Below are 26,262 nucleotides of genomic sequence, written 5' to 3'. Positions count from 1 at the left end.
ATTCCAGTTGTAAAGTAAGTGATGGGAATAAGGAATAGAGTAAAATACCTTGTGGTAACTATGCATGGTGATAGACAGGTACTAGACTTACTGTGGTGGTCACTTTGTAAGGTGTATAAAAATGTGGAGTTACCACGTTACACACCGGAAACTAGTATAATATTGAATGTCAACCAAAATACCACTGAGCAAACTACTAGACGCGAACTGCTACAGGTCCAGCTGCTGTCAGTTGTTCAGCGCCCCATCAATTCAAGCAAACACATGTGTATCGAACACCTAACACATCCCAGGCAATGCTCCTAATCTCTACACCCTCGTTTTTGCCCTTTGCTAGACTTCTCCACGTAGGTGTTCTGCAAGCTCCTAAAGCTTTGCTTGCTCAACACTAGCTCCTACATTCACAATGTTCCTTCAGTTGTGGTCACTTAGGCCACAGGCCTTCTAATTGCTACTGGGAAGTGAGCTCTGCAGGGTGGGATTTTATGTCCAATGTGCCTCTGTATCCTCCAAGGCACAGAGCCCAAGACCCCGGTATAGTACAGGTGTTCTGTCAGTCAGTGGCCCTGTTATACTGTCACATGGTGTGATCAGTGGCTCACCTTTCTCCCTTGTGGACCACACTGTGATCTTTTCAAGGGTGGGCAAGAGTGAAGAAGGAAGGAAGGCAGGGAGGGAGGAAGGAAGGAGGGCCTTGTATTTCCAGCAGACGCAATCTCCCAGTGATTCTACCACTTCACGGACATCACTATTTATTATGACTACTTCCGGTCACCTTTCCAGGGGGTCATAATCTTGGTATATTCCAATTTTTCTGGGTTTTCTTAATATCTATAATGAGCTGCCAAACCTTGTTGCTTCTATTACAGCCCAGCCCAAATCTTTACTGCAGGGCCCAGCAGAAGGAACCGCTACTTGAGTGTGGTTGGTCGGGTAATAATGTGTCATAATTTATAGTTTTAATTTGAACATGTCACTGGAAATGTCATATGGTGTGCTGGTCTGTGATATTTTTATGTCACAGAATTACGTGCTTATGAGATTGTAATAAAAATGGGGGTATTATTTGTACCAGACCCTGTATTCCCCCCGCCATTGCCTTGGTTCAAGCTTGTTGTTTCTTGCAAAAACTATTATGAATTACCTCCGCCTGTGCACCCCACACCGAGCCATATACGCCTGCTGCTGCCACATAATCTTTCCCGAATCATAATCTCATCATGCCGAGCTCTTGCTGGAAAGCTTCGAAGTCTCCCTTGAATCCATGGAGGTAATTTCAGACGTCTCAGCTGGACATTGAGGCTCTCTCTATATTACCCCATCTACATTTTGATTCCAGTTTCCCACTGCTGCCCCACTGACACTCTCTCTTCTTCTTGTTATTAAATCCGGTTTGCATTTCTTAGTTCTGTTACGTCAGCCTGGGGCACTCATTCCCATTCTGTCCTGCGAGGCCCACTGGACATACCAGCTCTTTCATGAAGCGGCAGCCGATGCCCCAGCAGACAGATCTCGGCCTCCTCTGATATCCGCAGCACTTTCTGTTGCCTCCTGGGTTGGAGTCCACCTCCCTCTGTTTTATTTCTAGTCATTTGCTGCTTACCTTGAACACTGCAACTCAGCTGCCAGGGGTGAACACCCATGCTTTCCCGATTTTTCTGTTGTTCTGCCGTCTAGTACAGAGCCCTGTACACAGAGGCAATCACTAACCTATCTGTTGAACTGTTCTCTTAACTCTTGTACGCTCCTTGAGGACAGACAGGGACTTTATGTACTTATATAAAATAGGTAATCAAACTGTGGAAATTCAGGGGCTCGGCAAACGTATCCAAGGCAGGAAGACGTGACACTGATGACCATGGGGTCTGGAGGCAGAAATGGCCTGGGTTCAAATTTCAGCTTGGCCACTGGCTCATTGTGGCATCAAGTTACTATTCTAAACCTCCCGCCCAGCAGCTGCGGCGAAAGACAGCCTCGTGGTGGCGCTGTTGGGAGGAGCCCATGAGGTGTGTAGGATTTAGATTTTGAGTGCAGTGCCTGGTATGTGACAAGCGCCTCGTGAGAGTTAGGCATTATTGTATAAAACAAAAGAAAAGAATAAAGGATGTGAGAGTCAGCCTTTCCTTCCTTTTCCCATTAGTTCACTGTGAGAAAGTTCTAAATGAATACTTTAGGTTATTGCCACTGTTGCATGCATTTTGAAAAACCTGGCTCTAGACCTATGAAACTATTCCAAGAAGTATGCTTTGACACATAAAAGCTTCTTGACTCTTAGATCGTTTTCATGGATTTAAACTCAAGAATTGGCATCTATTTCATCCACCTCCCAATGTAAGCTTCATATTTAGGAGGCCAGAAGTTTTCCCAAGCAACATGCATGGTTAATACCCAATTAAGAACCCTAAAGGGGTAGCACAGGCGACCAAGATGACATGCGCCCAGATAGGTGAACACCATTCACTTTGCAAAGGCAGTCTGGAGGCCTCCGAATCAACGGTTCCCATTTCTTCTCCATTCCTCACTGGAAGTCTTTACACACTTAAAGATTCCAGTGGGAGGTCTGAGCTCTGATTGGCGGGCAGAATAAAGGGTGTGGGGTTGTCACGGGGGATCCACAAGCAAATAGGACCAGAATTTCTCTCTTTGAATCCCCATTGGGTCTGCAGAGCAAAGCCCTAGCGCAGATTCTGGCCACAGGGCTGGAAAAGGACACACTAGCACCGAGGAAGTGATAGGAAAAGGGAAAATGGTGACCTGGCCTAGATGTGACCAGAGCACATTGAGGGCAAACTCACAAGCGGTAAGATAAAGGTCATGGGAAGAAAAGACACACACTGGTCATTAGATCCAGGAAATGGCCCCTGCCAGGCTGGTCACTGGTGTCTTCAGCTTCCAGTGGGAGTATTATTAAAGATGAGATTCATAAATCAAGCCCAAATTACATCCAGCAAGAAAAAGCTCTGATTTTCAGTAAAATAAAGTAGAAAAATGACTACTGATGCTTCAACTACTCAGGTCTTCTATTTATCTGTTCAGTGTATAAAAGTCTGGTAGTACTAACTTCTCCTATTTAGTCATAGCTACCTTTTCTTGGATTTTAGTGTCAATGTTAAAATAGGCCACAGGTTATAATGAATCTCTGTGACTTCAGTGACACCTTAAAATCCAAATCCCATTTTTGGAGCAAGGTTTTATTACAAAGTATTTCCACTCCTTGAAAGTGATCTACAACACTTAGCTGTTGATATGTCAGTGTTTTGAGTCATGTATCAGATGTTCAGAAAAAAACAGAGGAAAAAGAAGTAGCCCATTATGTTCATTAGCATATCGTGGAAAATGACAGCTTTAAGTCTCACGGGCCCTGTTAGCATTCTGCCAACTCCCTCAGCTATGGCAGAAATCATAAAAACAAAGCACATAACAGAAAAAAAGGAGTTTCAGTCAAAGTGAAAATATTTTATGACACTGCAAGCTTCTTAGAAATGCACTCATTCAAACATGAGAAAATAGCAAATAATCCCAAAAGAAAATAGAAAAGCTATTTGGCTCCATCACAGCTGAAGACGTGCATACTCTTAACAATTTATAACCGCTTGTAAGAAATCAGCTAACATGACAATTAACTAAATGTTTTCATAGCGATGGAACGTTAAGTTGAAGCATGTATGTTGGTTCATATTCAAGAAAAAGGTTCCTACCCTTGTTTCTAGTCCTTATATAATTCTCACATGAAGTCAAAACCTACAGCACCTTTACCGCGACAGATGTGAAATGCTGACTATTTTGATGGAGACCTACCTTAGAAGCACATTATTTTCCTATGAAAGGCAACTTCCCCAAACACACTCCCCGTTCAGAATAACGCAACTGATCCATTCACCCTGACCCGGATAAGAGGGAAAGGAGGCAGAGAGAAAGAAAAGAATGGTCCTCTTCCCGTGCATCTCAACCCCACTTCAGGCTTTTTTCTTTAAATGTAACCATTTTCAAACCCTAATAATTTGGCTATTGTTTCCCCTGGAGCATTCTCTATCAAGATTAAAGAAGGGCTAATTCAGGAACAAACAGGATACAGGAATAATAATGGGGCAGCTTCCAGGCAAGCTATAAATAGCGAAGGCATTTTCAAGAAGTCTTGGGCCCAGGATGTACGTAAGTTGCCATTTAAATGTGCAGTGCGGAATTTATTACATTGGTGTCACCAAAATGCGTTTTTTTTTAATAGGAGAAATTCCATTCTTACCAAGTTTTCTTGGTTCCTGGCTGCTATTTTCTGCTCCTCTTCTGCCCCGTTTTTCATGTATTTGACCTCTTCCACCGGTTTGATCCTATACTCATCTGAGTATCAAAAAAAAAAAAAAAAGGAAAAAAGAAAAGAAATTTTATAACTTTTTCACAAAGGTAGGAAAGTGTCAATGAGAAAAGTCCAATAATATCATTTGTTGGAGCCATTTCCCTGCATCCTTTCTATGGGGTCCATTTAAAACATCTGGACAGAGCTTAACCAGTCTCCTTTTATGAGGTGCTGTCCTCTGCCCACTGGGGCAAACTCAGCACCGTGCTGGCAGCTAATGACGGTGTCCTTGCCTGGTCCAGTCACAGAAAGCAAATGGTGGCAGAGGAAATAGGTTATTCCATCTCCAAAACCTTTTGGAGTCTGCACACATGAGGCCGTTATCACACCACAGCCTGAGAAAGAAGTTTCTCCTTGTGAACTAGTGTTTTCCTTATGAGCATGTGAGTTCCAACACCAGAGGCAGTGATGTTCAGCAGTTCATTTACGCCTTAATTTCTCTCTGGCAGGGAAAAAAAAACAGTGAAGTACTGTTTAAGACTACAGAGTTTAATTGATCAACAACTAGATAGAAACAAGAAGGAATAAGTGTTTCCTGTTTGTAACTGCCATATTAAATGTGGAGCAGTCTGCAATTATACCATACGCTACACACACACACACACACACTTTCATTTAACTTCTCTGAAAGCCACATGTATAAAGAGACATAACAGCCAATGGATGTAACAGGGGGTGTATCACTCAGGGCTGGAGAGCACAGCGGGTCCTGGCGAGACCCAAACCTCAGGACAAGACAGGGAGAGCATGGGACAGACCCTGACATGGCCGAACGTCATGAAACAAACTCAGGAAAACCTACAGCCAAAGCCCTCTTCCGGGGTGGAGGGTTTGGTGATGACAGTGATGACCTTGGCATCGGATTCCCGTCAACAGGATATGACTTGGGCACACTAAGTCAAAAATAGGTATGACTTTGAGTCATCTTTAGTCTGATTTGTCGGGAAAAAAATCACTGGAATTACGGACTTAGAAAATTTCATGAACTAATGCACGGGCTACTGCCTACCATGTGACATGAAATAATGTCCATCTATGAGAGGCTACCTGAAAGATGCCAATCACTAAGAGAGACTGTGTGTCAGCTCAGGAAGTTGCAATCTATTCTCTTATTGCCTATGATTAATTTGATATAACGACTATATTCTCATGTAATTTCTTTCCCTTTATTTATACCATTTTCTTTAGTTCCAGTCTTCTTCACACTATCCCCTTAAGACACCAGCCCCAAAGACATTTGTTATAGTAACATTTCAACAGCTAATTATACCGTTCGAAGGTTTCTCAAAATTATCATCCTTACGAAAGTAACACATTTGCATATGTCTGGACAAAGACTCCATGTTCCTGGCTAAGCCAACTGTTTTTTTCCACCTGACAATTCAAGGTGGTGATTGCTTCTGCTTCTTTCCAAAGGAATTGGAAAGATTGGTGCAAGGCTACGGTAATGAGCCCTTAGGGCCACCAAGTCCTGAATGCGCTGACAAGTTAATCAATGAATTCTGATCTACAACTACAACACACGAGAAATTCACATTCCAATTTGGTATTCATTTAGAAGAGAAAAAAATGAAAGTAAATTATAAAACTGGCACATTTAATTCAGGATTATTTACTCAGAATTTGGAAAATCAGTTGTTAATTAAAAAAAAGACGGACACATTATACATTCAACATGATTACAGAGATAAAAATAAAGAAAAAATAGTACTTCAAGATGGGCCTCCCCTTAACCGGTTTGGGACATTAATATTTATAAACCACGGTTCTCTGGGATAATTACTAATATTTAACTGATCTAAATTGTGATTGTAGTTACTTATGGTGAGTCTCTAATCATTTAAATATAGCTTGTACACACACATACATAGCATATGTTTTAACACAATTCCAGTGGATTGTATGATTTTCATCTATAGGACCCAAACACTCACATGACAGACTGGAAAAAGCACAACATTTTAGGACCTAAGCAATGTTCTGGGAGAACCGACTGGCCCTTTGGCCGCTGCACCGTGAAGGTATTTTCCAGAGAGGAGGGCCCCGCCCTTGCCCCTGTCCTCTCCCAGCCCACCTGAGCCACCCCCACTGCTCTGAGCTCCCTAGCCATACGCAGTCTTCAGTCTCCTTCATCCCTCCAGGGAACACAACTGAACTGAAAGAAGCAGACACACTATTAATATTTTTCTAATATTTTACTTCGGCGAAATGGAAAAGCTGCTAGCTGCCTGATTTTCAAAGCAGCATTATCCCAGCTATAGACTTTTTTTTTTAACGTCAAGACAGAACCATCCCCAATTTAGCAAGAGGATAGGTTGGAGCGTGTCATTAACCAGCACGGCTGGCTAGCCGCCGCCCGGGGGAGACGACCACGCTGAGACGCTACAAAGAAAGGCGAACGAACAGCCACGCCTACAAGGCCGGACCTATCATCAGTACTTACACAGCACACCGCACGAAAGTCATCCTGGTGGAAAACAAAAAGGCCAGCAAGACCCTCGGATACGCCACCATGTGTACAAAGCAAATACATAAAAATGGTCTGTCAAATTTCTCAAAGGAATGAAGAGGTCCATCTGGAAATAGACAACTCGTCACCGACATGTCACTCATTTCCATGGCGACGCAGCCATCAGGACGGGTGCTTGCCAAAGGGCCTCTGTGCAGACGAATGAGCCGTCTGGGACTATTTACGGTAAAACCACTGCTACAGAAAGCCAGCTTTCCTTTCATGGGAGGCACAGGGGACTCATCGTGGGACTGCGGGCCCCCTTAATCAGACCCCACACTGGAGGAACTCAGCATGGCCACTGCCCCCAGCCCGAAGGTCCTGGCAGCAGAACACTGTGCCGACTTGATTAAGAGGACGGGGAAGCAGGACCGTCTTTCTCTGGCTCCCTCACACCTGCTCACGATTTTTCTTTTCCTCCTGTTGGTCTTGTCGGGCGGCTCATTGAAACGCACGTCAGAAGCTGTTGGCTGATATCCCGTTCCCTGCTGCTGCCCATCCTTTCTATGTAAACAGTTGCAAGCTGTGCAAACCACAACACATCTGGGTAAATGTGATGCCCTTGGGGTCATGTCCAGCATTTCATTCCTCAGATTACATCAGAAGGGGCCAGATCACTTCTGTCATGGCTCCACTGCGCTGAAAACAGTTTGTTTCCCACCAAATCTCTGTACCTCGCTTTTGACATAAAGTATACCCGTGTATGTGCATATATATAATACTAATGTTTTTAGATCTAGAAGGGGCCCATTGGCATGGCTGGCTTTAGGTGAGTATGGAATCATTCCCCATTTTCTGGATCCCGTCAGTTCCTCCGCTATGAACAACTTCCTGGCCCTATCCCGTCTCTCCCAAGCTTTGCAGATAGATCTGCTGCTAACTTTCTTTTATGATCAACAGAAGTGACTTTAAAAGGAATCAATCAGATGGGGATGAGTTCTGGGTGAGTTTGTAACACTGGGATTATTAAAAAAAGTTCTCTATGTCCCGAAGTGCATGTGTTAGGTGGGGAAGAAGGAGACAGAAGAAGAAAACCCACGCTGCTGCTCCCCAAGGTAAGAAGGAACTTGCGCTTCCTTCCGCGCCTTCCCACCCAGTAATACATCCATAATGACAAACCCCATCTTCTCCAGCACTAACGTCCTCATACTGAAGCAACCCAACATCTGGGGGTCTTCATGGAATGCCCTGGTTGCCTCTCCGTCCAGAATCTGCGTGAAGATCCCCTGGTAGACTAATTAGTATCCTATGCCCAGGACCGTTTGAGGGCTTGGGAAAGGAGGCACAAGAAGTAGTTACAAAAATAAACAGACCAATTAAAAAAACAAACTATTCTGCTTTATAGCATACACTTATTTCCCTTGGGCTTCTCCCATTGAACATTCTGTCTCCCAAGTTAACTAAATTTGCGTCCCCAAATCCTGGTACAACGTCAAATTCTTGCCTAGGATCTTTATTTCCTTACTTGGTAAAATTTTCCAACAGACGAGCATTCATAGTGGCTAACAGCTCGGCCTCTGGAGCTAGAATATGCAGCCTTATGGGCTTGGGTCAGTTACTTATCCTTTCTGTGCCTCAAGTTTCTTCATCTGTAAAATGGGAATATTTACAGTACTTGACCTCACATACAGCCGCATGAATTATAACATGACGGTGGTGCCTAGTTCATAGTAAATGCTCAATAAATGCTAGCTGTTGCTTCAGGAAACCCTGCGGGCTCTGCAGGAAACACTCTTCTTTTTTAAACATCTTTCATTGTTTTAGCGAACACTATTCTTAATGCACAAAATCCATCAGGGTATAAAAATCCAAAATACAATGTAAACATCAATAATGACTTTAACCAAAAGTTGCGACTTTGCTGTGTTGACAAATGAGGAGAGAGGAAGTGAGAAGAGGGGTTACTGTCCACAGTAAGTCTTTAGTATTTTTTTGGACTGTATGCCTATATTACTTCAGTGAAATACAGAGAGTAAGTTTAAAATCATAACAAATAATGTTTATGTTTGGAAAAACAAAACATAAAGCATTATTTAAGTGAGACCAGGGGTCTCCCTTAATGCTTCTCTCTCTCTCTTTCTCTCTCTTTGTATATATATCGATATATATGTGTGTGTGTATATATGTGGATATATATATATATATATATATATCTTTACACTGTTATCGCCATCGGCTCATAGCCTCCCTCTGAAGGCACAAGGATGAATAGGTAAAGCTCCCATGTAGAACAGGCAGAATGACTGTTTCAGAGCAGGAAGGGTGGAGACCACTCCACAGAAAGTAAACCTTTTTCTGGAACCACAGAGGCAAGCCTCTGGCACTAGAAAGCAAATATAAACAGATGAGGCGACAGCGTTGAGAGAAAGGAGCCTTCGGAGCTCTCCATCCACCTTATCAGCTGTTCCTGCCTCCGTTCATTTACTCATTCAACAAACATGCCCTGGACATCTGCTGGGTACTGAGTCCGGGTCTCTCTCAGGGCTCATGAGATGCAGTCCGCTACGCGTGCTTCTGGGCTCTTGCTTTTTCACTTAAAGTGTGTGGCACGCAGAAGGTGTTACATAAAACTTTTTTAAAAAGAGAGAGCGTGCTGACCTTAGTTCACAGGTAAATAAATATTTCCCCTAATGAGCGCTTTGTCCTTTTTATTCCTTTTTGTCTCAGGGTTGGTTTGTTTGTTTCTTCATGTGCTGGGTTTTCCAAAAAAGAAAAATATCTCTAAGAAAAAAAAATAGCAATACCATTCTTTGCATTTTTGCATACAAGTACAGTAGGTGTGAAACTGCCCAGTTCAAGTCCACCTTGGTCTGTGGACGTCCTCAATGTGAACTATATTTGGCAGAACTATATTTAGGCTTTGAACTAAAATTTGTATTATTCCCCATCTGGAATTTCCTCTGCACCTCTCTGTTGACTCAAAGACTATTCTAGTCCAAGTCTCACTTTCTTTACGAAATCTTTTTTTACTCTCTCTGGGCTACAAGTATTTCTTCTGCCTCCAAATTTCTAAGGTTTTCACTAAAATTTGCCAAAAACTCCAAGTTATCTCCTTCACATGAGTCAATTTAAACTAAGTGTAAACTGCTCCAAGCTTAAGCTAAAACTGAATTCTCTAAGAAATTTTATGTTTCTAGACCCCCATGTGGAACATCGTTGGGCCAATGTGAAGTTCAAAGACAGCTGAGCCATGGCAAGCAGGCCCACGTGTTAGCTGACACCTTGAATTCAGTGGCATTACAAAGTTTTTATAGTTAGAGCAGCTTTAACCATATGCTTGACTCCAGTGAAGGTTTTGCATAAACCGCAAGTTTCTACATAAATATAAAACTAATTACAATAATATTTATGTGACTGAGAACATCGTAGATAATACATGACACAAATACGGAACAGTATCTGTAGCTTGGTTCAAAATTTAGCCTCTTCATCACAGAAAATCACTCTGGCTTTGCCAGTCCCGCTGCTTTGTCCTTCGAGAGGTGACATCTTCATCTTCGGTGGGGGGACAGGTTGTAGGGCTGTACAATCCACGTACAGTCCACAGCTCCTCCCCTTAGCTGTCTTTTGCTCTCCCCCACCCTTCAGCTCCTACAGATTCAGACACCTTCACTGATAGCAGATGCTGGCATGGCACGGGGGCCAATCCCTGCATGTCCCACTAATGACTCTCAGCCGTTTGGAATTGGGAAGAGACCCTGACCACCTCGCTCCAAGGCCTTCTGCCTCTCTCTGAAAGAAGGTGCAGCAAAGGCGCAACGTACATCCTAAGATGGACCAGATTCTCGGTGGGAGGAAGGTGAGGAAGAACATACGAATGAAACATGGAAAGGGCCAGAGAGAGAAGACACAGAGAATGTGTGTTCTATCCTAGGGGCAAAGGAAATGCCATTGAACGTGATCCCAGCCCCTTCCCCCTCCCTCCATTTGGGCAGCAGTGAATCACAATGGTTGGAGTGCCGGCTCTAGAGGGGCCTTCTCTTCCAGGTCTGGCTTCTCCACCTCGCAGCTGTGCGCCCTGGAGGGAGGGGACAGGGTTCTCTGAGTGAACGCAGTGAGCTGGGATGACTGTGCACAGGGTGCTATGGTCTCTTTGAATTCTAGGGCCTTGTCCACGTATCTGAAGAGGACAAGATGAGAGGTGGCATGGCTGCAAGGACAGGGAGGGTGATAAAGCTCCTCTCACTAAGCACGTTTAATAATTAAGACTGGACCCCTGCAGGTCCCATTCTTGAATCATTTAATCATTTCAGAGGCCAGACAACACATTTCCTTCATTCATTTGGGGTTCATTATTCAGTGACCGGGAGCCATTATCCAGTCATTAAGGGCCCCCAACATTCATCTCTGACAAGCTCTGACCAAAGATGTACAGCCCGATCCAAATCCAGCCTGGATTCCTGCAGGAAAGCGCATGCCGACCCCAGGCCTTTCTGTGGGGAGGGGTTCATTTCTATGCCAGACAGTAATAGTTCCCAACCAAGAAACAGAGTGAGTGGCTGAGAAGGAGGCAGAGCCGTACCCAGGGAGGGAGGGCCATTCTGACCGAGGTTTATCAAGTTTCTCCGGAGCCCCAGTCGGACTGTCCCAGACTGCGGGCTCCCTACCCACTGCAGAGCTATCCACTGGGACTCCCGAGAAGCTGGACACCAGCTCAGTCCTCTCTGCTATTCTCAGTGGGGTTCCTGTTATCCTTACAACCAAGATAAAAGCCCACTCATTAATGTCTTTAATAACCTTAATAATCACTCAAGACAAAAGCCTCCCAATGGTGTATCCTCTCCCTTGCTTTGATTTAATCCTTATTGTTAGCCGGTCTTATAAGCTTCCTTCTATGGCTGTAGAGGCTAGTCCTTGACAGGCTGGCCAAGGGGAGTGATGGGTTCAAACCCAGGCTGGTTCGATTCCAGGGAAGAGAGTTTTGGGGAGATGATGTAGGTTTAAAGTATGAATGAGTTCAAAAAGGATTTGGGCAAATTTCTACATCACAGAGGTATGAATAAAAGTTATAAAGATGTCCAACTTTCATGGTTAACAGCAGAGAAGGTATTAGACCCTTCCTGCACAGGTCTCCGGAGCCTTTGGTCCATGGAAGATACTGTCGCTGGGCTCAAATTAGGTGATGATGTGATACCCCAGTAGATGCTGTGAACCTTTTGTCCCCATGGCAACTTGACCACCGCCTCCTCTGATAAAAGAAAACTGGGTTTTCTCCAATGTACAGTAATTACTGCAAGCCCTTTACCAAACTTGTTATTTTAAAAGAAAATTTCATTTTAAGGCCTCTTCTTACTGTAGGCTACTCCTACGGTAACTTTGATATCACTTTGATAACCTCATATGATCTTAGCATTAAGACTAAGCAATAAATGATCTCTTCCTTCATTGAAATGAGGAGGAGGAGAAGGAGGAACATGAAAAGGAGGAAGAAGAGGAGGAGGAGGAAGAAGAAGAGGAGGAAAGAGAGCCCTCTAATTTTCTGGATCCCATTCTGAAAGCCTGACATATAACAACTCACTTACTACAACTCTGGGAAGTGTAACCATTCATGTTTCCATCCTATGGACGAGGAAACTGAGGCACAGAGCGTTCACCCATGTAGCTGCAGCACCGAGCGAGTCAGCCTGGGCCCAGGTCTCGAACCCAGGTAGTTGGATTCAGACTGCAGGCTCTTGTTCAAGTTTCCCACACGTGAGCTAGAGAGTGAATTTCTGATAAAAATTATCTTTGTGACCTGATTTCCATTACAGAACTGTCCCATGTTATCACGACACGTATCCTCTCTCTGAATGAATGTCCCCCTTAAGATAAACCTTTTCAGGTCAATTATCAAGACATTATAAAATAGAATCTAAAATAAACACACACCGAGATAGTCTTTTCAGAGTAAACTAGAAGGCCGTAGCAGCGAGTATGAAAAGACACTAATGGAGTCTCACGTGCCTTTCTTTGTACATAAAATCGATAAAATTTCACCACCATCAGGAGGGCCTGAAATGTGAGTTGTTTTTCTAGGACGGCCCATAAATTCCTGCTGATTCATTTTCAGTCAGTTCTTCACTGCCATCCGCGATCAATAGTCGTGAATTTGAAGGCTTCTCGGTCAGGATTAGGAAAATATATGAGTGTTCCAGAAACTCTTCCCCACTTAATGTGGCTGCCACAGAGTCATCACAGACAGCAAACAATTTGGCCATTGGGGGGTGGGGTGGGGGGTGGTGTGTGTGTGTGTGTGTGTGTGTGTGTGTGTGTGTGTGTGTGTGTGTCTGAAGTACATTTTAATGTAATGTCCATCTGATTTAATTCCTTCAATTGGGTTCTGACTTAAATGGTTTCCTGTGAAGGAAAAGAGTCTCGGATAATAACCAGGACAGAGGAAAGCATTAGCACTCGAGCCTCCTAGCAAACCACGGGCCCTCCCATCCCCAAGGCACCTCACCATCAGGCCAGATGCGCTTGGGCTCTTCGGAAAGAGCAGAGCCAATGAGAAGAGAATAGATATGGCCTAAAGCAGAAAACCCGAAGTGGGCAGGGATGGAGGGGAAGTTTTGTGGAAGATTGGAGAAAGGGGGAGGTTTCTGAGGTAGTCGAAAGAAAGACAGACGGAAGGTCACCAGACTGGCAGACAGCTATGGATTCACGGGAGCAGATTTCAGGCGGCTGCAGAACCGGATGCCTCTCTGGCGTCCTTCGGTGCTAGTCAGTAAAAATGCAAACTGCTTGTCAGTAATCTTTCTTGTTTCTTACTAACATGTCTCTGGATCGAAGCTGGCTTCCAGGGCCTGACTTGACCTGGGTTGTACCACTCACAAGGGTAGGGTCATTGTCAAGATAAAGGGATTCCCAAATTTATAAGCATCAGCACGGAATTTTGAAAAGGGAAAAACACAGTGAAAATACAATTTGTGATAAAATGGTGTAGCTTCTCCGCATATGAAAAATATTCATGATTTGACTCTCCCTGCAGATCTCATGAGAGATGCTCATGTTCGGAAGGAAGGTGCTAGAATGCTCAGAGAGGGCTCACACACGGACGTGAGGGAGGCGGAGGGCTCTCACTCCTCTCTCTGCTCGGACAAGTCAGTGCCTCTTCTCTCGAGAGCATCCTTCATAAGGAACAAAAGATCATTTCCAGTTTCTGTGAATCACCAAGTGATTTCCCCTCGGAGACTCAAGTGTGTTCCCGTGGCAGCAAATAATGGCTCTTTAGGAAGAACGTATCTGGGAGAGCTTAGTGGTGAGTGACAGAGTAAATAAAAGCACACTGTCTTCCACCCTGGCCAGTGTGGCTTGGCTGGTTGGAGTATCGTCCCGTGGACTAAAAGGTGGTGTGTTCGATTCCTGGTCAGGGCTTACATCCTGGTTAGGGCTCACACCCTGGTTAGGGCTCACACCCTGGTTGTGGGTTCCATCCCTGGTTGGGGAGCAGGGAGGCAACCAGTTGATGTTTCTCTCTCACACTGATGTTTTTTCTTTCTCTCTCTTTCCCGCCCCCTTCCTCCCTATCTAAAAAAAGAAATGAAAAAATGTCCCTGGGTGAGGGGAAAAAACAAACCACTAAATTCCACCTGGCTGGTTTGAACAAGCCTGTTTTAGTGACACATTCGGCTCAGTTTGTTTATAAACAACGGTAGCAATTTTGAATATTTATCTCCTGGGGAGAGGAGACAGAGTCGTTCCTAAGGGCATCTGAGCAGTTCCATTAAATCCCCATCCTCCAAACTGAAAGGCTCTGTCGCGAGAGCCTGCGGACACAGAGCTGATGGCAGGGGGTCCTGAGGGACCTCAGCCACCACTTACATGTAAGCTATTTAAATGTAGATTAGGATCTCCAATATTCTTGAAGATAAAGTTCCATTTTCCTTCCTCCAGAGGGATGCAGAGTAGCAGAAAGGAGCTGCTGTATCACCTCGCACCTGTTAGAACGTCTGTCGTCCGTAAGGTAGGAGTTCGGAAGTGTTGGCAAGGATGGAAGAAAACAGAACCCTCACGCACGGTTGGTGGGAATGTAAACTGGCGCGGCCACTACGGAAAACAGCGTGGAGGGTCATCAGAAAATTAAAAATAGAGCCACCATATGACTCAGCGATCCTTTTTCTGGGCATTTATTCAAAGGACATAAAGTCACTATCTCGAAGAGATGTCCACACCCCCATGGACATTGCCACATCATTCACAATAGCCAAGTTATGGAAGCCACCGAAATCGAGAAATACATAAAGAAAATATGATCCATAGTCAAATATATACATATATATGCTGGAATATTATTCGGTCACGAGAAAGGAGGAAATCCTGCCATTTATAACAGATGTCGACCTATCCCAACAGCACTGTGCTGAGTGAAATAAGTCCAACAAAGATAAACGCTGTGAGATCTCACTTATACGTGGAAACCAAAGAAGCTGAACTCACAGAAACAGCACAGTGGTGATTTCCACGGGCCGAGGGAATGGGGAAAACCAGGAGATGGTGACCAAAAGGTACGACCTTCCAGGCACGAGCTGCCCAAGTTCTGGAGACCCGATGCACAGTGTGGCGGCTACGGTTATTGTACCCTTGAAAGATGCTAAGAGAGCAGGTTGTGAAGTTCTCACCACAAACAAAGGGGACTCTGTAAGGTGATGGGTGTGCTAACTAACCTTATTAGGGTAAGCATTTTGCAACGTGCAAGCATGTTAAATCACCATATTGTATACCTTAAGTTTAAGCAATGTAATATGTCTATTACATAGAAAGAAAGCTAGAAAAAGCAATGAAAAAAGAACTGTAATTTCTGAGTCTTTGGATGATTTAAACATATAGCAAAGTATGAAAGGCCCGCACAAGTCTAGACAAATAGGCCAAAGGAGAGTTTGGGGAAACAGCTCGCACTGAGGCACAGAGGGGCCTCAGTGCCTTACTTAGCTCATCCCCCGAACAAGTGCCACTCTCCTGCAAATGGGGTCTGCTCTTCTGAGCTGCTGCTGGCACTTGGGGGCCGAGTTAGGTAAAACCTCAGAGTGCAAAGGTTTTCAAGTCGAACGTGTGACCCGGCCCAGGCGTGAAGCAGCATATGCTGGGTGTTGGAGCCAGGTGAGGGGAGATGGAGGGCTTGTAGGGAAGGGAGGTGAGACTGCACATGGACCTCTTCAAGCACCCCTGGCCTCCAACCAACTTGTGAAAAATGAAAAAGCGAGTCATGTCTCAAGATCCCTTCACACTCAGGGTGCGTGAAGTGGAACCTGCTCGTTTCTGAGTGGTCAGGAAGTTCTGGGGCCCTGAGTGACTCTGTCCAGCTGGGCCGGACCCTGTGCCTCGGTGCAGCCAGCGCTGGAACCCACCGGAGAACTTGGATGCTGTTTGTGAACTAGCCAGCAGCCAAGGAATTTGCCTCAAGGTAAAAAAAAAAAAAGGTCAAAAGTCATTGATGTAGAATTTTGACCTTATTAGCCTCTTTTGTAGGTATGATTGAATTTTAGTAATATAAATGTAAGCCTCAATTTTTTGCTCCATTTTTTACTTATCTTTTTTTATAATTTTATAAACATTTTATTGTGTATGTTGTTACAGTCATCCCATTTTTCTTCCTGTTGTCTTATTAATCTTCCCAGCCCTATCCTGGAGAAGTCTGTACTTTCAGACAATAGTGTCATGTTTCACCCCACCTGGCCGCAGCTGAGAACACGGTGGCTGCTTCAGAACTTGAAAACCTCATAGCCCGTGAACCGCCAGAGAGGAAGAGCTTCTACTGGTACAAAATGTCACCTCCCATTCCGGCTCCCTAATCAAAAACCCACAGATAATGAAGCTTGCATTTAAAGGCTCCCCAAATAGACCCCCAAGCTGACCATGTCTCACTTTGGTCATCTCCCTAGTCCAGACCACGGTCCTTTCTAGCCTGAACCTGCCTCAGGCACCTCCTTGCACACTGGCCTCTTGCAGTCTGTTCCCCACAGAGCAGCCAGAGCAAGCCTTGGAATTCAACATCAGAGTCAGACAGCATCCTTCTTCCCCTCCTCAAACCCTCTCCAGGCCTCGCTGCATCCCAGGATGCCCTCTGGGTCTGCCACCCACCCTGTGCAGGCACGAGGGCCTCAGACTCTATCCGGGGCCCTCCTGGCCGCCTCCCTCAGGAATCGAGTCCCGATGCTACTCCGAGACACCGCTCTGGGGTATTCTCAAAGCTTACTGCTCTCTTTCTTCTGCTCAAAAAGGTCCACTACTCGGATGGACCTTCTCAGACTTACGAGCCTAGAAAAGTCACCCTGTCACCCTCTCTCCCCTTTTTTATTTTTCTCCTGGCTCATCCCCACTCGACAGTGGATTGTACAGCTGTTTATTGACTGCGTCACTTCCTAGGGTGTTGGCAAAATGAGGGCAGCCATTGTCTTATCACAGGTCACATCAACCAACAGAGGCCTGTTTAACAGCTGCTCAATAAATATTTCTTGAATGATTTGCAATTTTCAGAGTTCTATTGGAGCTAAAGGCTTATTGTTCTTTCAATTCGAACATTTGGCAATTTAATAACTGCATTAGGGGAAATAAGGCAAGAACAAAGGAGAAACGCCGTGGTCCAAACTCAAAATCTACACATTTTTAAAATAAAGAAGCGTTTCAGGAGAGAAAGAAGGCAACAGGAAGTAAAAGATTAATGACAAAAATGTGTGATTAACAGCTGACACAATAAATGCCAAAATTCTGGGTGCAACATTAAAAATAAACTCCTATTTCATATACAGTTTCACCATTTCTGCCTTGGTCGTGGATCAAAATTGACAGTGACATTTACACAGGGAAACACGGGCTCCTGCAGCGAGGAGGGACCGCAAACGCAATTCAGCTGGTCCCGAATGTGGTTTTCAAGATGGAAATGAAGTGAAATCTTAAGGGAGACTTGTCCCGGTCTGGATTTGCGTCACAATTTGAAAGTATTCATTAGTTTCAGAGGTTGCTGCCTTAGCAACATGCATATTCACTTCCCCCTTAATCTTGTACCTTCCACTCTTCATGGCCATGCCCAGAACCTCTGGAAATACATTTAAAGTAAAGATGTAAATATCCATTTACATCATAATGAGCATGGACTTGAATTACCTTCAAGGCAGTAGGCTGCGCACACATATCTCCCAAGGCCTTCCTCCTACCCACCAATTCTCCCTTCCCTAGCAAGGGCCCTTCTATCTAAGAAACTGCACCTATGCAACCTTTACAAATGCCATCAAGGGCCATTATTACGCACAGCTGAACAGTCTGTTGGTAATTACATATGTTGGCAGAATATTATTTATACATACATTAAATATTACAGCCATAAGACTATTATCTCTGCTATCTTTTAGAATTTGACTTGCTGTAACTTTTGACTTTCTCTTGCCCTTTTGTAGTCTGGCTGGACCGGCACAATATCGCTACATATATTAATAAACAAAATCCCACCTGGAAAGTGACCAGGTTACAGGATAGTAGTTCTTGACCAAGTCATCAAGCTGGGAATTTAAATGTTCTCTTTTTGTCTATAAATTTTGTTTAAAATTATCTTCCATGATACATTTCATTAGCCCTTTTGAATAACAGAACCAAAATACTCTACCACTATTGAAACCACACTCTGAGACAGAAAGTCGGCACCCTGATCCGCTCCCTGACAAGAAGCTACACAAACAGGAATCATTGAGGAAAGATAAACACCCGGCCAGACAAGACAGAAGTGGGGACAGGGCCCCACACACTTCCAACTTTCTCACCTTCTAGCTTGTGATCATGCTTTGAAGCTCTAGAAGATACTGGTAATACTTCTTTTTAATTTTTTAGAAGAAAAAATTACATTATGGAGCAATCAACACCTTAGCCAACTCTGGACCAGAAAGCTGTTAATTATTGAGCACTACCACTGCCATCATTTCTCTAAAAAAAAATCAAAACCGCATCATATATAATCTTTTCAGTGGCCGCGTAGCTGCAGAGAAATGGAGAACAGGGCGTTGAATGAGCTGGCCACAGGGTGGGGATCAAAGTGGACACCCCACTTTCCTGGAGGCATCACCAACGCTGAGTCCACTCACTGCCCAGATGCAGTAATAGAGGCTCACATAGCTCACCAGTCCCAGTCACCCTGGGGTGGATTCCGGGAGTCCCCAAGATCTCCGGCCACTAAGCCTGCGGCTTCCTTGTAAACTGGGATTACTAGGCTATAGCCATTTGTTTGTATCTGTTTTTAAAAAACCTATGCACTATGTAGCCCACTGTGATCTTGAAGGAAAGTTACTTCTGCAAAGAATTACAGCAGAAAATTGGAGAAGAACCGAGAGACTGAGACTCAAGTCACAAAGGATGAGGACAGCTCAATTTAACATGAGTAAGGGGACAGTCCCCACCTACATGGCCCTGCTGACTTCTTTTCATTATGCTTTGCAATGAAGAGCAAGACGAGGCCCAGTGCCTAAAAATAAACGTAAAATGGGGAATGATCTCATGGTTATTTCCTACCTTTTTGTTTGTTCTCAAATTTTAAGCAACATATTAGGTATTGGGCTGAAAATAGGTAAATAAAACTTGTTCCTTTACCGAGTGTGCCACAAGTTGGCAAAGTGAGCTCCTCCCTCAGAGCCAGGAAGTTCACTGTCACCAGTGATCTATGGTGGTGAAGTCAGCGTGGAGAGGTGGGGGTGGGGGGAGGGCATAAGACCTTTGTTATTGGTAACCATTCCTAATGGCTACTTCTGAAAACAAGGAAGAGTACTGCACCCGCTAATATCTCCAGGGGCAACAAGGACATGAAAATATAGAACATTCTTTTACTAAGCTAGGATCTTGACTGCATTGTTTTTCATACGTTATAACCTAGCTGGTTTTTCATATGTTATAACTCATGCCGGCAGTGGCTTTAAGTTAAGAAAGGACCTGAAGAGAAGGGAGAAAGGCATACTGGTTAAATGTACAGATTTTGGGACCAAACCAAGAGATTCCTAAGGTATTATAGGTTTAAATAAATTCACAAATAGCCAAACACTCGAAATGATGCCTGACACATAAAAAGTACTAAATAAACAAGTAAACTCTTTTTAGAAAATATTCTAGATTATTCTCTTTTTTTAAGAGGGATGTTCATCCTAGTGTGTTTCCAAATTTTTTTTAAATTTAATTTTTTAAAAAAAACTTCCTTTAGAGGAGGAGAAGTTAGAACATGTGAAGAATCCCACAGGAGCACGAAGGTTCGCAGGTCATCAGTACCTCCCTCAGTGACGAATTGGCAGCACCTACCCATCCCTTGTCTTGCCTGGCGAACACCAAGAGGCTTTGCCGCAGTCCATGTGTGTGCCTGTCAAGGGCACATTGTCACGGGGTCAGTGGAGGCACTGCACACGCACAGGGTTCATAACCGGACCGTTCCATTTAATCCCGCCACTGTAACACAATGAAGCGAACAAGCAGACACACCCAAACGAGAAAACGAAGCCTCGACGGTTGGAAACGTGGTTGTCTTCCCATCCCAACAGTCTAGAGAAAGCGCAATCAATTACGTGATACATTTCACTTTCCATTTGGCCCACAGAACTGCAGAGCCAGACATGGTCAGACATGCAGATGAATTCCCAGCCTCTAAAACACAGGCTTGACTTTCCTTTGGCTCAGAAATAAGTCCCCCAGACCGCAGTCAACAGGAGCAGGCTCAGGAACTGGGTGCAAAGCAGGGGGCGTCTTCCGACCAAAACTTGTGACTGTCAGCAAGAACCAAGGGAAACTCATTGTGAAACATGGCCCACAACATGTGTTTGCTCTTCCTTCCGAGCCCTGGAGTTCACTGCCACAGATGAGTCACAGCGGTGAAGGTGGCGCTGAGAGGCATGGCCCAGAGGACTGTCATCCGGGCACAGGGTTCCGGCCAAGCCCACAGGCCCTGCGTGCAGCAAGGCTTGATACATTAGAACTTGCCGGGTGGCCAACCTGGCTGAGAAGGGAAGAGGTAGGCGATCTGACGCTTTGCTCTCCCCCTACATGGAAAGTTCCTGGACCACAGGAACTGTACCTTGTTCATTGGAAAAATCCCTTATTAGGCCCCACAGGGGCCTCCTCTTTCTAAGGCACTCAACCTGTTCACTGAAGGTCTGAAATCAGACACAGGCTCTAAGGGAGCATGTTCCCTGGATGAACTCAAGCAAGTTACTCACTTCTTACAGCCTCCACTCTCTCAGCTATAACTGGGCATAACAGAACCGGGTCATTACTATTAAGATCGGTTCATTACTACCAAACAACTTATGCATCAAGCACTATGATATGTTAGGCAACAGTGATATGTGATTAAATTGTATTCTCTCCAAGGAGCCAGGAATCATAAAATAATAATGATTTCCTGCAGAGGAGCTAGATTTCCCTCTGAGAAGGAGGCATCTTTATTTTTCCATCAGATCTGACACTCTGCCCCTTGGAGCAGCCCCCACTGATTCTCCCCAGGGCCGTGGTCCTCGTGGGCATCTTGTGCCGACGCTCAACGCAACACTTGGTTTCACGTTTTCAAGTGTCAATTTCTCACCAATTTATTTCCTGTGGGTAAAAGGTGTTTTTTTCTAAGGTTGAGTAAACTCTTTGTGGGCAGGTCACCTGACTCTGTTTCTTTTGTCTCCTGGACCCACAAGCACAAGCACCTGTTTACGAGCAGTTGTTTATGATCAGCTGAAACTAGCCTCCCCTTGGAACTGGCCCATCAACAACCACTGACCGAGGCCCTGGCCGGAGTAGCTCAGTTGGTTAGAGCCTAGTCCTGATACGTCAAGGCCAGAGGTTCGGTCTCCAGCCAGGGCACATACAAGAAGCAACCGATGAATGCATGAAAAATGGAACAACAAATCAATGCTTTTTTCCCCTCTTTCTCTCTCTCTCAAACCTCTCCGCCCCCCCCCCCAAAAAAACACTGACAGAATTACTCTCAGGAGTACTTAATTGGATGAAGCAATTTTCCTCACTGTTGAGAATGCTGTTATCAGAAACACAATTAAACTGCGACACCAATTTATGATCACAAACTACTCGGCTGGAAATACTGAACAGCTGAAGAACACTCAGGGAGGCTGGGTGGGCGAAGGAGTGGCGGGCCAACTCCTGCTCTGTCCCAGGGGGACGGACATGCCATTGTCACCTCACACTGTGTCCCAATCCTCTCTCTAAAAATTGGGGCAAAGATTCAGGGTTCACCTGCAGTAGCAAGCACCTGCGTGCCTCTCCAGGCAGAAAGTATGGCCATGGAGTGGGATTCTTTCTGTCACCACCCATGAAGGATTTATACGTGACCTATGACACTTAGAGAATTCACGCTGGGGACACCGTCGGTGTGCAGTAATAAATAACAGAGTCGTATTCTGATTCCTGTGCGGCAGCATATCCTGACTCACCTGGCTCCAGGATGCTTTGGTGATAATACAGCCTCACCGTGTATTCGAGGCCATGTTCCGGCATTAGTGTCTGGGGGCTGGTCAGACCTAACCTGAGGTGGGGCTGGCCACTTAGCTTAAGAAATGGGCTGCAGATCTGCCAGACTGCCTTCCTGTTCAGTGTTTCTAAATGCTCAGACAATTTCCAGACCCCTAACATAATTACGATTCTTGTTACTGCCTGTGTGAGTTTTGTAGTGTTTTGAAAAAAAAACTAGCGTAAACTTTCCAGATATTTAAGACTCTTGTCCTAATGTGAAAGTTTCTAAAGTGATTTCCCCACTGGCTTGGCAAAGCTTCCCTGTGTCTGCTCAATGCACCTCTGCATCTTCCCACCGTCTCCTGGACTGAAACACCTGCTCTACCTGTGTTCCTTCGTCTGCTGTGCATCTTTTAAGACTCAGCTGAGACCTTAACTGTCCTGGGATAAGAGAGCCCTCTGCACTGTCATCATGCAATGGTCACAGTTTGTGCTGAGATGCCCATCTCTCATATCATCAGTTCCTAAAGGGCAGGGGCCAGGTTTAATCCATCTTCAGAGCCCGGTGCTTGGCCCCCGTGCGGTAGTTGGTATGCACTTGAGCTGAACCGCTAGGTTTTAAGTGAAACCAGGAAGCACCAGAGATCTGACTCCATCTGTTTACCTGGGCAAACATGCCTGTCAATCAAGTCCTGGTTACCCAGGGCTCTTCCAGTAACGGGAAGGGCTTTTTCCTCTGGGACAGATTTTCCATTGCTCTGAAGGCCCATTGGAAGGCCTTTGGAAGACGGGAATGTAAAATTATACTTGTCAGAAGAAAGAGTGGTGCCGAGTAATACCTGTTAACCACGAAAGGTTTAAACCATACAGGAAAATGCAAAGAATTGAGTCACCTGAAACTCCACAACAGAGAGCTTGCCATGGCTAACATTTTTGGCAAACAGCCTTCCAAATACTTCTTTGATGCCCTTGAACAGAGCTGTACACGCATTGTAAACAAGTCAAATCTTCAAGCTAGATGTGCTTCCTAAAAGCCGTGTGCACCTTTCACTCAGCAACATGCTGTAGACCTCTCTTCACCTCAGTGAGTACAGAGTGCCTCGGTCTTCGACCGCTGCCCCCGATGTGCAGGGGTGGGCAAAAGTAGATAACAGGTATAACAGGTAATACGATAAATAATAATAGCACCAGAATAAACTGTTTTGTGTACTCACAACCATAAGCCTACTTTTGCCCATCCCTGTATGTTCCATCAGTGAGAAGGACCCTTGAGCACACAGGTTTGCTTATCCAAGTATCTCCTTACAATAACGCCCTAGAAGTGGTACTGGTGAAGCAAAGGGCGTATTCTCATTTCAATTATGTATATATGTAATTATATGTATGACTAAATATATATAACTTGTAATTATATATAAAATTTACTCATTTATATTTATATGTAAATATGTAAATATACTACTTATATTTATAATACATTCATATTAAATATATTAATATATTCATGTCAATAATACACGTGTATATTAAACACATATGAATAAATACAAGTTAAATATATATTCATACTTAACGTATTTAAATATATAGCTTACACATAATCTATAAATACACATTTATACAAAATACATATTTACATGTCATATAGGAATATATAAGTATATTTGTATATTCATATTTACAAATATATATGACTAAATTATATATAATCATATTTATATATGTATATACACATATATACTATGTAATTATATACAATATTATATAATATATAGTTATATAATTACATATACTTTAGTCATGTATTTAAATTTATCTATAAACATATATAAATATATAGATATATAGATATATTAATTAAATATATGAAATTTATACATAAATATGTATTTGTTAAATATATAAATTATAGGTATTTATACTTATAAATATATAAATATGTATATGTGACTAAATAACTACAACTACTTGGGGCCCCAGGAAACCATTCTGGCTTCACATTCCCCGTAACTGCACCAGGCAGGCACCTTGTCCCTGCCAACATGAGCAGTGAAAAATGTTTTGTTTTGCTTTTTTGCCGGGGCTGTGTGGTTTATTTGATTACTACATTGTATATCTTTCTGTATGTTTATTCTCCTTTTGAAATTTTTTTTCAGTTGTCTGATGACAAACTTAGTCTATTTTTCAATGGGAATGTGATTCTTTCCTAACAGATTTAAAAGCCTTTTTATATTAGTTGTGTTAACCTGATCTGTGTTGCAAACACTATTCTCAGTTTGGCACGTGTCTTTTAAGTTAGTGTGCGTTGGTTGGTTGGTTTGTTGCTGCGCAGAGATTTTTCACTTCAATTTGTAATCAAACTGATCAGCCTCTCTTCGATGGCACGGGACTTTGCAGCATTCATCACGAAGGAGACATTTTGCAGCCTAAGACTTTAAAGACACTCCTGTATTTTTTATAGTACTTTTATGGTTTCGTGTTTGGTAGTTCAATCTTCAGATTCATCTGAAAAACTCTAGTCTGAAGAGATGAGTGAGGAAATTGAAACAGTGCCAAATTTGTACATCTTTTTATTTCACTGGGCGATGGATGCGTTTATCCAATTACAGTCACTGAGGGTTACTGGTCTGTGTCCGCTGCCTCTTGGCTTCTCCATGGCGCTTCGCAAAGAAATGAACGCCCCTGCGTCTCTAAACATCGTCGCTGTACAGGGTAAACCCAAGAGCAGGAAAATGCTGAATCAAACCACACACACATACACAGAGAGAGAAGGAAAGCAGGGGGTTGTATTTGATAAATAAAAATATAGTTGTTAACTTCTAGGGTGGGATATTTTTTAACCACACTTTTATAGAAATAAGGCATGATATATTTACTGCTCTTAAATCATATGCTTTAGTCTTTTGATTTAAAGATATAGTCACGTACCTTACACACAACAGAGGCTGGTCTAGATCAAAACAGAGAAAGAACATTATTTACCAAATAAAGAGAGAGGTATTATGTGGCTAAATTAGAAAATTACACATTTGCCAAAAATTGATTATGCTTCCCCCACCCCTCAACCAGTGTGATCAAAGCTGCTGGTATGACGACGACCGTCGTAAATGACAGTCACCCTGCGTATCATGTGGCAAGTCCTGTTCCAAGGGCTTGAGCTCCATTGATACCTGCAAGTCTCACAACTGTCCTCTGGAGGTAAGTAAGTACTAGGATCGCCCAAGCCATACAGATGGGGAAACTGAGGCAAACGGAGCCTCAGCAATTTGCCAAGACTGCAGGCTAGTGAGTGGCTGAGTGAGGATTTGAAACCAATCTGCCTGATCTCAGTTTGCCACGCGTTTACCACGACAGTGAATTTCAGGCGCCCTGGAAACAGTCCTAATTACTACAAGAGTCTGCAGACGTCCCTCTTACAGCTGAGGAAGAGCTGGAGTGGCCAGTGAGCCAGTACTTCCCAAAGACTCCTGAGCAAAGGTTGTCTTGGGTGTAGTGACACAGACGGACGCCTTATTCCAGAGAGAGAAACGTCCCTTAGCCCAGAATCAGCACTTTCCACAGGGAATGAAGTCGGCGACACTGTGATAACTACATTCTGTGTCAGGTGGGCACCAGACTTCTCGGGGCGATCATTTCATAAATTACATATTACAAACATCTAATCAGTATGTCGTATACCTGAAACTAACATAATATTGAACGCCAACCGCCAGTGAAAAATTAAAAAAATTTTTTTTAGAGAGTCGGCATCCTCAATTCCAGTCCCAGTCCCACTTCTTCAGGTAAGTGACCTGGCACGGTTCTTGGCTTGTTTCCTTTTGTATCATGTGGGGAAAGCAACAACCAGCACGTGGGAAAAGTCCTGATCAACTATAAAACAGGAGTCAGACAGTGTGCTTTTGATGTAACAACTCAGCGGCAAAACACAGCCACAGTTAAGGCTCCAGGTACAGAAGGCAAGTCTCTGCGGTGACCTGAAACGAGATGGAAGCCCCCACAGGTGCTG

The 26,262-nt window shown here is 44.0% G+C and overlaps 1 protein-coding gene across 1 annotated transcript in view; it reads right to left on the bottom strand.

Annotated features, from left to right (window-relative positions):
• CUNH1orf21 (chromosome unknown C1orf21 homolog) overlaps positions 1-26,262 on the bottom strand; it is a 201,401-nt gene that overhangs the window by 89,469 nt on the left and 85,670 nt on the right. Inside the window, exon 3 of the mRNA XM_037145689.2 lies at positions 4,244-4,338. Within this exon, the coding sequence (XP_037001584.1) occupies positions 4,244-4,338 (95 nt within the window). The remainder of the gene's footprint in view (positions 1-4,243; positions 4,339-26,262) is intronic.

The sequence above is a fragment of the Artibeus jamaicensis genome, unplaced genomic scaffold (assembly GCF_021234435.1).
Source record: "Artibeus jamaicensis isolate MK-2021 breed Jamaican fruit bat unplaced genomic scaffold, CSHL_Jam_final contig_327, whole genome shotgun sequence".
Lineage (NCBI taxonomy): Eukaryota > Metazoa > Chordata > Mammalia > Chiroptera > Phyllostomidae > Artibeus > Artibeus jamaicensis.
Note: the sequence above shows the minus strand (reverse complement) of the source record. Positions and strands in the feature narration are given on the sequence as shown.